The following is a 12,025-nucleotide window of genomic DNA, read 5'->3' on the forward strand; positions in this document are numbered from 1 at the left end:
TTAATTATTAAAAATAAAAAGAACTCACCGATATTGATGATAGGTCCTTTACAGCTCCGTGGTCCAGATCCAGATCCTTTTCTTTCTTGAGGCCCTAAAGCAACTTTAAGGATAAATCTTAATACCAGCAAATATATAGCTTATCTTCAGATTTACCATTAAAGAGGCAGCCAGGGAGTTTGTAAATAGCAAAACAAAACATGCCGCAAACTTTTTGAAATTTATTTTATTGGTCAGAATAAGCACACTTTTTTAACACTCACCAAAAAAATAAGCATTATAAAAAAATTATTTTATACAATTTAAAATAAAAATCCTTTTTTATTAGATTTCAATATAACGATAAAATTTCATTGTAGGCAGAGAATAATTTTAATTTACTTTATTAAAACAGACAATAATTATTTATATAAACCCAAATTGTAGATGGTTAAAAAATTAATAGGATGGTAAAAAATTTTTAAAAATGAAAACAAAAAGTTACCGATCTAGAAATCTATCTTACCGACTGATGGAAAAGAATTTTTTTTTGAAAAATGTAGATATATAGTTTACCGACGCAGAAATCTATCTTACCGACTGATGGTAAAGAATTTTTTTTTTGGAAATTCAAATATAAAAAATTACCGACACGTAAATCTTCTTTACCGGCAGATGGTAATTACCATCGGTCGGTAAGGTAGATTTCTATGCAAGTAATTTTTTATATTTTCATTTGAAAGAAAAGTTCTTTTTTATCAGTCGGCAAGGTAGATTTGTATATCGGTAATTTTTTACATTTTCATTTTTCTAAAAACTATTTACCATCAGTCGGTAAGGTAGATTTTTGTGTTGGTATTTTTTTTATATTTTCAACATCGTTATTTGATTATTTTTCCACATTACTTTTGAATTTTTTTTATTAAAATTACCGTGTGAGTGTAAGTGTACTTATACGTAGACTAAAAAAATAAAATTCGAAAAGAATGTGCAGTTAGGTATGCGTAACCCTCGTCTTATCCCACTAGCGGGTCGATGGCTAAATAGCCATCAGTGCAAAGATCCACAAGGAAATATGAAACCGTGTTGTCAAATGCGTGATTCATTATATTTCTCAAATCAATCCAGTGATTAGTAGGTGACAAATTATATGATCATTGCATGTGACAATCAGGGCTAAATATTGTCAAGTAAAACTTTACAGATGAGATGAATATTTTTCATAATTTTTTTTTTATTTATGAAAAATGATTCAACGTTCAATAAGACGTTTTCGAAAGTCCCTGGCATAATGATTTCGACTTAGCCCTCCCACCCCCCCCTCTTCCCCAATTTAAAATAAACTTTGAATATTCGCGAAAAAAGACGAACGCGATTTTAAATTGTAATTCGGACGCGCGCGTTACGAGTTGTCTTGTATGTAACGAAAGACAAACAACGAAAATGAATTTTAAACATCCTAAGAAAATTTTATTCGGAATTTTGTAAAAATTGTAGAATTAACACTCCCGAAGCTAATAATTTTTAAATCCGACACGACATGCACAGCGAGCATAAGAAAAAAGTAAATATTATATATATTAAACGACCGTCACTTTCACTAAGTTCGAACACTCCCGTATAATGTAAAATTGCAAAAAATTTAATGAATTTAAAAAAAATCCGCACTGTTTATCTGAAACATTACATAAATTCAATTAGTAATTAAATTTGTAATTAATTTAATTAATTAAATATTAAATAATTATTTTTTGCTTCCTCGTGGAGGAAGCTTTGTAGTCCTTTCGTTTATAAAAATTTTCAAAGTGGCGGAAACAAATTTTTTTCTTTATAGAAACCTGTTATATGAGATCCTGATCAATTGTCCGGATGTATGTATGTGTGTGTGTGTGGATCCCTTTTTTGTTTAGAAGATAACTTTAACAGGTTTTAATGGATTTAGATAAAATTTCGTAGGCTCATTTATCATATTAATATCTCAAATCTGACCAAAGGATTTTTAAAAAAACCTCAAAAAAAAATTTTTATCGTCTTTTTTCCAAAAATTTTTTTTGGCGGTATTCCCGAACGATTATCTCGCGAATTTAATTTTTTGAAAATTTTTCCAAAATATTTTTGAGTGTAGCTCATCATCAACTAGACCAATCAAAAAGTGCGCTATACATTTTTTGTTCGAGACTCCCGGGTTAAGACTTTGGCGGTATTTCCGATTAATTATCTCGCAAATTTAAATTTTCAAAATTTTTTAAAAAATTTATCTGAGTGTAGCTCAGCATCCGCTGGACCAATCAAAAAGTGCCCCATACATTTTTTGTTCGCTACTTTTTGCTAAAGACAGTTATGGCATTCCGGAGCGATTATCTCAAAATTTTAATTTTTCAAAATTTTTTCCGAAATTGATTTGAGTATAGCTCAGCATCCGCTGGACCAATCAAAAAGTGCGCTATATATTTTTTGTTCCATACTTTTTTCTAAAGACTTTGGTGATATTCCGAAAGGGATATCTCTCAAATTTAATTTTTCGTAATTTTTTTCAAATTTGTTTTCTACTGTAGCTCAGCATCCGCTGGACCAATCAAAAAGTACGCCATACATTTTTTGTTCGAAACTTTTTCCCTATTTTATTCGTGGTATTCCCGAACGATTATCTCGCGAATTTAATTTTTTGTAATTTTTTCCAAATTTGTTTTTTACTGTAGCTCAGCATCCGCTGGACCAATCAAAAAGTGTGCCATACATTATGTGTTCAGAACTTTCTTCTAACTACTTTGGGGATATTCCCGACCGATAATCTCGCAAATTTAATTTTTTGTAATTTTTTCCAAATTTGTTTTTTACTGTAGCTCAGCATCCGCTGGACCAATCAAAAAGTGCCCCAAACATTTTTTGTTCGCTACTTTTTGCTAAAGACAGTTATGGCATTCCGGAACGATTATCTCAAAAATTTAATTTTTCAAAATTTTTTCCGAAATTGATTTGAGTATAGCTCAGCATCCGCTGGACCAATCAAAAAGTGCGCTATATATTTTTTGTTCCATACTTTTTTCTAAAGACTTTGGTGATATTCCGAAAGGGAAATCTCTCAGATTTAATTTTTCGTAATTTTTTCCAAATTTGTTTTTTACTGTAGCTCAGCATCCACTGGACCAATCAAAAAGTGCGCCATACATTTTTTGTTCGAGACTCCCGGGTTAAGACTTTGGCGGTATTCCCGATTAATTATCTCGCAAATTCAATTTTTCAAAATTTTTTAAAAAATTTATCTGAGTGTAGCTCAGCATCCGCTGGACCAATCAAAAAGTGCGCCATACATTTTTTGTTCGAAGCTTTTTCCCTATTTTATTGGCGGTATTCCCGAGTCATTATCTGGCAAATTTTTCTTTTCGAAAATTTTTCCCCAGTTTTAGTGAGTGTAGCTCAGCATCCGCTGGACCAATCAAAAAGTGTGCCATACATTTTTTGTTCGAGACTTTTTGCTCAATTTTTTGGCATTATTCCCGAGTCAATATGTGGCAAATTTTTTTTTTCGAAAATTTTTCCTTAGTTTTAGTGAGTGTAGCTCAGCATCCGCTGGACCAATCAAAAAGTGCGCCATACATTTTTTGTTCGAGACTCCCGGGTTAAGACTTTGGCAGTATTCCCGATTAATTATCTCGCAAATTTAATTTTTCAAAATTTTTTAAAAAATTTATCTTAGTGTAGCTCAGCATCCGCTGGACCAATCAAAAAGTGCGCCATACATTTTTTGTTCGAGACTCCCGGGTTAAGACTTTGGCGGTATTCCCGACCAATTATCTCCCAAATTTAATTTTTTAAAATTTTTTTAAAAATTTATCTGAGTGTATCTCAGCATCCGCTGGACCAATCAAAAAGTGCGCCATACATTTTTTGTTCGAGACTCCCGGGTTAAGACTTTGGCGGTATTCCCGATTAATTATCTCGCAAATTCAATTTTTTGTAATTTTTTCCAAATTTGTTTTTTACTGTAGCTCAGCATCCACTGGACCAATCAAAAAGTGCGCCATACATTTTTTGTTCGAGACTCCCGGGTTAAGACTTTGGCGGTATTCCCGATTAATTATCTCGCAAATTCAATTTTTCAAAATTTTTTAAAAAATTTATCTGAGTGTAGCTCAGCATCCGCTGGACCAATCAAAAAGTGCGCCATACATTTTTTGTTCGAAGCTTTTTCCCTATTTTATTGGCGGTATTCCCGAGTCATTATCTGGCAAATTTTTCTTTTCGAAAATTTTTCCCCAGTTTTAGTGAGTGTAGCTCAGCATCCGCTGGACCAATCAAAAAGTGTGCCATACATTTTTTGTTCGAGACTTTTTGCTCAATTTTTTGGCATTATTCCCGAGTCAATATGTGGCAAATTTTTTTTTTCGAAAATTTTTCCTTAGTTTTAGTGAGTGTAGCTCAGCATCCGCTGGACCAATCAAAAAGTGCGCCATACATTTTTTGTTCGAGACTCCCGGGTTAAGACTTTGGCAGTATTCCCGATTAATTATCTCGCAAATTTAATTTTTCAAAATTTTTTAAAAAATTTATCTTAGTGTAGCTCAGCATCCGCTGGACCAATCAAAAAGTGCGCCATACATTTTTTGTTCGAGACTCCCGGGTTAAGACTTTGGCGGTATTCCCGACCAATTATCTCCCAAATTTAATTTTTTAAAATTTTTTTAAAAATTTATCTGAGTGTATCTCAGCATCCGCTGGACCAATCAAAAAGTGCGCCATACATTTTTTGTTCGAGACTCCCGGGTTAAGACTTTGGCGGTATTCCCGACCAATTATCTCCCAAATTTAATTTTTTAAAATTTTTTAAAAAATTTATCTTAGTGTAGCTCAGCATCCGCTGGACCAATCAAAAAGTGCGCCATACATTTTTTGTTCGAGACTCCCGGGTTAAGACTTTGGCGGTATTCCCGATTAATTATTTCGCAAATTAAATTTTTCAAAATTTTTTAAAAAATTTATCTCAGTGTAGCTCAGCATCCACTGGACCAATCAAAAAGTGCGCCATACATTTTTTGTTCGAGACTCCCGGATTAAGACTTTGGCGGTATTCCCGATTAATTATCTCGCAAATTTAATTTTTCAAAATTTTTTAAAAAATTTATCTGAGTGTAGCTCAGCATCCGCTGGACCAATCAAAAAGTGTGCCATACATTATTTGTTCAGAACTTTCTTCTAACTACTTTGGGGATATTCCCGACCGATAATCTCGCAAATTTAATTTTTTGTAATTTTTTCCAAATTTGTTTTTTACTGTAGCTCAGCATCCGCTGGACCAATCAAAAAGTGAGCCATACATTTTTTGTTCGAGACTCCCGGGTTAAGACTTTGGCGGTATTCCCGACCAATTATCTCCCAAATTTAATTTTTTAAAATTTTTTAAAAAATTTATCTCAGTGTAGCTCAGCATCCGCTGGACCAATCAAAAAGTGCGCCATACATTTTTTGTTCGAGACTCCCGGGTTAAGACTTTGGCGGTATTCCCGATTAATTATTTCGCAAATTAAATTTTTCAAAATTTTTTAAAAAATTTATCTCAGTGTAGCTCAGCATCCACTGGACCAATCAAAAAGTGCGCCATACATTTTTTGTTCGAGACTCCCGGGTTAAGACTTTGGCGGTATTCCCGATTAATTATCTCGCAAATTTAATTTTTCAAAATTTTTTAAAAAATTTATCTGAGTGTAGCTCAGCATCCGCTGGACCAATCAAAAAGTGCGTCATACATTTTTTGTTCGAAACTTTTTCCCTATTTTATTCGTGGTATTCCCGAACGATTATCTCGCGAATTTAATTTTTTGTAATTTTTTCCAAATTTGTTTTTTACTGTAGCTCAGCATCCGCTGGACCAATCAAAAAGTGTGCCATACATTATTTGTTCAGAACTTTCTTCTAACTACTTTGGGGATATTCCCGACCGATAATCTCGCAAATTTAATTTTTTGTAATTTTTTCCAAATTTGTTTTTTACTGTAGCTCAGCATCCGCTGGACCAATCAATAAGTGCGCCATACATTTTTTGTTCGAGACTCCCGGGTTAAGACTTTGGCGGTATTCCCGATAAATTATCTCGCAAATTTAATTTTTCAAAATTTTTTAAAAAATTTATCTGAGTGTAGCTCAGCATCCGCTGGACCAATCAAAAAGTGCGCCATACTTTTTTTATACGAGACTCCCGGGTTAAGACTTTGGCGGTATTCCCGATTAATTATCTCGCAAATTTTTTTTCAAAATTTTTTAAAAAATTTATCTGAGTGTAGCTCAGCATCCGCTGGACCAATCAAAAAGTGCGCCATACTTTTTTTATACGAGACTCCCGGGTTAAGACTTTGGCGGTATTCTCGATTAATTATCTCGAAAATTGAATTTTTCAAAATTTTTTAAAAAATTTATCTCAGTATAGCTCAGCATCCACTGGACCAATCAAAAAGTGCGCCATACATTTTTTGTTCGAGACTCCCGGGTTAAGACTTTGGCGGTATTCCCGATTAATTATCTCGCAAATTTAATTTTTCAAAATTTTTTAAAAAATTTATCTGAGTGTAGCTCAGCATCCGCTGGACCAATCAAAAAGTGCTCCATACTTTTTTTATACGAGACTCCCGGGTTAAGACTTTGGCGGTATTCCCGATTAATTATCTCGCAAATTTAATTTTTCAAAATTTTTTAAAAAATTTATCTGAGTGTAGCTCAGCATCCGCTGGACCAATCAAACAGTGCGCCATACATTTTTTGTTCGAGACTCCCGGGTTAAGACTTTGGCGGTATTCCCGATTTATTATCTCCCAAATTTAATTTTTCAAAATCTTTTAAAAAATTTATCTGAGTGTAGCTCAGCATCCGCTGGACCAATCAAAAAGTGCGCCATACATTTTTTGTACGAAGCTTTTTCCCTATTTTATTGGCGGAATTCCCGAGTCATTATCTAGCAAATTTTTCTTTTCGAAAATTTTTCCCCAGTTTTAGTGAGTGTAGCTCAGCATCCGCTGGACCAATCAAAAAGTGCGCCATACATTTTTTGTTCGAGACTCCCGGGTTAAGACTTTGGCGGTATTCCCGACCAATTATCTCCCAAATTTAATTTTTTAAAATTTTTTAAAAAATTTATCTCAGTGTAGCTCAGCATCCGCTGGACCAATCAAAAAGTGCGCCATACATTTTTTGTTCGAGACTTTTTGCTCAATTTTTTGGCATTATTCCCGAGTCATTATATGGCAAATTTTTTTTTTCGAAAATTTTTCCCCAGCTTTAGTGAGTGTAGCTCAGCATCCGCTGGACCAATCAAAAATTGCGCCATACATATGTATGTGTGTGTGTATGTGTGTGTGTGTGTTTGTGGATCCCTTTTTTGTTTAGAAGATAACTTTAACAGGTTTTAATGGATTTAGATAAAATTTGGTAGGCTCATTTATCATATTAATATCTCAAATCTGAACAAAGGATTTTTAAAAATACCTCAAAAAAAAATTTATATCGTCTTTTTTTAAAACATTTTTTTTAATCGAAAAAATTTTTAAATGGAAAAATTTAAGGTTATATATATAATAAAATTGTATTCCTTACATCAAGACGAATCGATCGATATATATAAAGTATACATTTGAGGTAAATTTAAAGAAATAATGAAAGTTAAAAAATCAGAAATTCACATTTTAGCAATAAAACTTTGCTTTCTCCACGAGGAAGCAAATTTTTTTCCTGATCGTAAAGAGGAAGCAAAATGTTCATGTAATGAACATCTGAATTTACAACTTGTTTAATTTGTTTTACCGATGAAACCCCTGAAATATGTTTTATCACAAGTCGGTAAAACAGTTTTAAATTTATGTAAACCGACAAATAAGTTTTATCAATGGAATTAATGCGTAAACATACAAAAAAATTTATGAATTTAAAAAAAAATCTGCACTGTTTACTTGGAACAAAAAATAAATTCAATTAGTAATTAAATTTTTAATTAATTTAATCAATAAAACATTAAATAATTAATTTAAAACTGTTTTACCGATAGGATCCATCAAATCTTTTATCAGCAGTCGGTAAAACAGTTTTAATTTTATGTAAACCATCAAATAAGTTTTGTCAGTGAAATTATTACCTGAAAGAAAAAATAAATTCAATTAGTAATTAAATTTTTAATCAATTAAACACTAAATATTTATTTTGAATCTGTTTTACCGACGTAATCCATGAAATATGTTTTCTCAGCAATTGGTAAAACACTTTTAAATGTATGTAAACTGTCAAATAATTTTTATCGGTGGAATTATTGCGTATTTAATAATTAGTCAACTCTACGTTATTGGAACTCGGTAAAATAGTTTTAATTAGACAAAACTGTTTTATCAGCAGTAGGTAAAACAGTTTTTTTAAACCAAGCATTATCAATTTAATCGGTCTAATCTGTTTTATCAGCCGTCGGTAAAACAATTTTGACTAAGAACTAGTAACTATTTATTAGTTTATTCTGTTCTATCAGCCGTCGGTAAAAAAGTATTTACTACTAAAAAATGAGACAAGTTCGAGTTATACTTTTTGCATTTGTTGCAAAAGAGTGACCACCTGGTATTTTGAAAAAGGTGTAGTGTTTTTTTTTTTTTTGAAAATTCTAGTAATTAGGAAGAAAAAATAATTTCTTTTTCCGTGATTGAAAATTAAAGCCGATTGAGTGTAAAAGTAAAAAAAAAAGAAGACAAATGAAATCACATGTCGTTTTCTGAGCAATTTCTACGGACAAAAATAGAAGGAAAGCTTTACTAGTAATGAATAATTCATTTTGTAGGGAATTGGACTCTGAGCTTATAATGGTTTTAGGCAGTAGTGGTATAGTCTTACGAGGAATGGCCCTCTCTATTGATTTTGTCCATATTACACTCACAAAACATGAGCGGGAAACACGAAATTCCATTTTGCTTACAGTAAACTATGTATGTATATATGTATATGAAACTCCGCAACAATAAGTCATTTCAATCCGCAACAAACATTAACCTTTTGCATACAGATTGCATGAAACAAGTTCGATTCTTCTTTTTTTTACCAAAAAAAAAAAAAATTATGTCTTCAATTATTTCTGCAGCATTAGTAAAAAATTTAATTTTTCAAAATTAATTAATTTCTAAAAATTTTGCGAGTGGTTTTCCTAAAATTTTTATAAAAATAGGAAAATGTCGACAGTTTTTAAAAAGTATTTTTGTCTTGTCTTGTCTTTTTGTCACCCTGGAAAAATCAGCTTAAAACTTCTCAAAATTCATTAAATACAGTGAAAGCCGCGTATATCTACCTTACCGACTGATGGTAAAGATATTTTCTTAAAAATTAAAATATAAAAAATTACCGAAGCAGAAATTTACCTTACCGACTGATGGTTATAACCAATTGTTGGTAAAAGTTTTGAAAAAGGTGATAAAATTTTCTTACCATCAGTCGGTAAGATAAATTTCTGCATCGGTAATTTTTTATATCTTCATTTCAAAAAAAATTTCTTTTCTATCAGTCGGTAAGGCAGATTTCTCTGTCGGTAATTTTTTATATTGTCATTTTTTCAAAAGGCCTGTTTTACCATAATTCGGTAAGGTAGATTTCTGTGACGGTAAATTTTTATATTTTCATTTTTCAAAAAATTTCTTTACCATCAATCGGTAAGGTAGATTTCTGTGTCGGTAATTTTTTGTATTGTCATTTTTTCAAAAGCCTGTTTTACCATCAGTCGGCAAGGCAGATTTCTATGTCGGTAATTGTGATACGTGGGTTTTTAGTGAATCATACAATTTAAATATTTATTAAATAATTATTTATTTAAAATCCTTTTTTAAAAAAAATGATATAAATCAAACACTTTAATCATTAAATTCCGCTTTATTGTTTCGTGACTTTTTGCAAACATTTTTCTATTTTATGTGATTCTGGAACAAAATATATTGTAGCTTATCCGTTTGAGAAAATCTTTACCCTATTATATCAATTATTTCGGCAGTATTAGTAATAAATATATATATATATTCTTTTCCAGTTTAAAATTAAAGCTGATTTAAAAGCCACGAGTAATTTTCCCCCTTTCATGAATAACTTATATATACTTCTCGCAGAGAGGAAGTACATTTGCCTTTCAGAAAAGTTAATGAGCGTACTTAAAGCTCTGCTGCGCTTAAGTTAACGAAAGCAAAGTTTTCTCGTTTCAAGGGGGCAAGGGGAGAAAAAAAGAGATTGAAAACAGCTTTTTTTGAATTGCTTTATCGATAAAAAAAAAAAATAAAAATTGTGTGTTCAAATGTGCCACGCGGATAAAATAATAATTGAAATCATTTTTCAGGCGAAAGAAGCGTGACCAGTCCACTGAGAAGAGAAGTGGATCGAGGTGGAGGCGATTTAAGACAAATTCAGAGAGTCCGAGAATGCATTGAACTTTTACATAAGCGGGTGAGTGCTGAACAAACAATTTTAGAAGCTAAAATTTGATCTTTCGATTGGCTTAGATGAGATTTAACAAAAAAAAAAAGAAAAGAAAATTAAACAAACAAAAAAACTTTTACATTAAAACGGTCAACTTTCAAAAACGTTTGTTTTTTTATTGTAATTTTTGTGACTAAAATTCTTTTTGTTGCAAAAAAATAATTTCCATCTTGAGTAGATTTTGATTTAATTTCACGTTTATGAATATCCAATAAATTAAATTAGATGGGATTTTAATTTAACTCAATTTTAATTTAACAGAATTTTAATTTAACCGAATTTTAAATGACAGATAGAATTTAAAAAAAAAACATAATTTTCATTTAACCGTAACTGTAGTAAATAGCCGAAAAAAAAGTAATTTCTAATTAGTCAATTTCAAAATTCTCTGGCAGTTGGTTATTCGGTCATTTTCGATTTTGGTCAAATGAAAATTATAAATGTTTAAAGAATCTTTATAGAAAAATTAAAATTTGGCTATAAAAAAATATTCTAATAAAATTCTAATTTAATTTATGGGATAACCATGCTCTCCTTTAAATTCAATTTAATTTTTATTTTTTTTTAGCAAAAAGATTTAATGAACAATTTGTTAAATGCTTTAACGATTTGTTGAAATGAAAAAGTGGAAGATGAAATTTGTTATAATATAGAAAATGAGGCGTTTTACTGTGAAATAATCTCTTTTATCAAAATTGAATTCAATGGAATTCTAATTTCAATGAAACTCATCACCTTTTGTTCGTACGTATTTTCGAGTAAAGGATATTGTTGAACATATACAAATGTAACAATGCGCCCTTATCCGCAGCGCCAACATATGTATATATATAAATATAGTGGTACTTATATGGGTAGAGGTATACTAATTAAATTTTAAACATTTATTTGCATGAAAGGCAATAAATAGTTAAATTTCAACAATCTTCGGCGTCCAGACGCAAAATGAGATTTATATATACATATATGCGTGATATTCATTCGTAAACGATAATTAATTTACACATTTCGTTTTGCAATTTGCTAAATCAATTTTTGTAATATTGTATGCAAAAATCTCTAATCAAAAACATCAAAGGAAGATCAATTTTAACAAAATTTTCATTACATCGACTTTTTTAATTTAATTTTCAAAATAAAAACCGAAAATATTGGTTTAAATATAAGTTTATTTAATTCAAATAAAAATTATTTGCTTCAAGTGTAAATATTTGATAACCGTTCACAAAAAAAAAAAAATTCGAACTTTTTCCAAGGCAAACCAGAATATGATTTTCTAACATATTTTTGTAGGCGGAACACGAATTTAAAGTCCAATTTGCTCCATCATGTAAGGATTTTTTTCTAACCTCAAAAAATATGTTTAATCAAACAGGTAACTTAAAATTCTTCTGGGCTTCGGTTCTAGGGGTTTTTGGAATCGCTGATTACGAATTTGATCTGATTTTCAAAATTCAAAATGTCGGATGCAATATGTTGAGGTTAGAAAAAAATCCAGACGTGATGGAGCAAATCGGACTTAAAATTCGTGTTAAATACGTCAAAAAATCATATTCCGGTTTGCTTTGGAAAAATT

At 31.0% G+C, this 12,025-nt stretch overlaps 1 protein-coding gene and 2 long non-coding RNA genes across 13 annotated transcripts in view; 1 reads left to right on the plus strand and 2 right to left on the minus strand.

Moving 5' to 3' along the window:
• LOC127281228 (uncharacterized) overlaps positions 1 to 1,270 on the minus strand; it is a 204,626-nt gene extending 203,356 nt beyond the window's left edge. For both annotated transcript variants that reach the window (XR_007842939.1, XR_007842940.1), the window contains exon 1: positions 29 to 1,270. This is a non-coding gene — a long non-coding RNA (uncharacterized LOC127281228). The remainder of the gene's footprint in view (positions 1 to 28) is intronic.
• Positions 1 to 12,025, plus strand: part of LOC127281217 (uncharacterized) — a 257,929-nt gene that overhangs the window by 210,655 nt on the left and 35,249 nt on the right. For all 10 annotated transcript variants that reach the window (XR_007842936.1, XM_051304825.1, XM_051304826.1 and 7 more), the window contains one exon: positions 10,310 to 10,416. Coding sequence is in view for 9 of the 10 variants with exons in the window: in XM_051304825.1 (XP_051160782.1) it covers positions 10,310 to 10,416 (107 nt within the window). In the remaining variant the exon portion in view is untranslated. The remainder of the gene's footprint in view (positions 1 to 10,309; positions 10,417 to 12,025) is intronic.
• Positions 1,313 to 12,025, minus strand: part of LOC127281227 (uncharacterized) — an 88,246-nt gene continuing 77,533 nt past the window's right edge. The window contains exon 4 of the long non-coding RNA XR_007842938.1: positions 1,313 to 1,654. This is a non-coding gene — a long non-coding RNA (uncharacterized LOC127281227). The remainder of the gene's footprint in view (positions 1,655 to 12,025) is intronic.

The sequence above is a fragment of the Leptopilina boulardi genome, unplaced genomic scaffold, assembly GCF_019393585.1.
Source record: "Leptopilina boulardi isolate dan_hultmark-lab unplaced genomic scaffold, ZJU_Lbou_2.1 LbouV2_266, whole genome shotgun sequence".
Lineage (NCBI taxonomy): Eukaryota > Metazoa > Arthropoda > Insecta > Hymenoptera > Figitidae > Leptopilina > Leptopilina boulardi.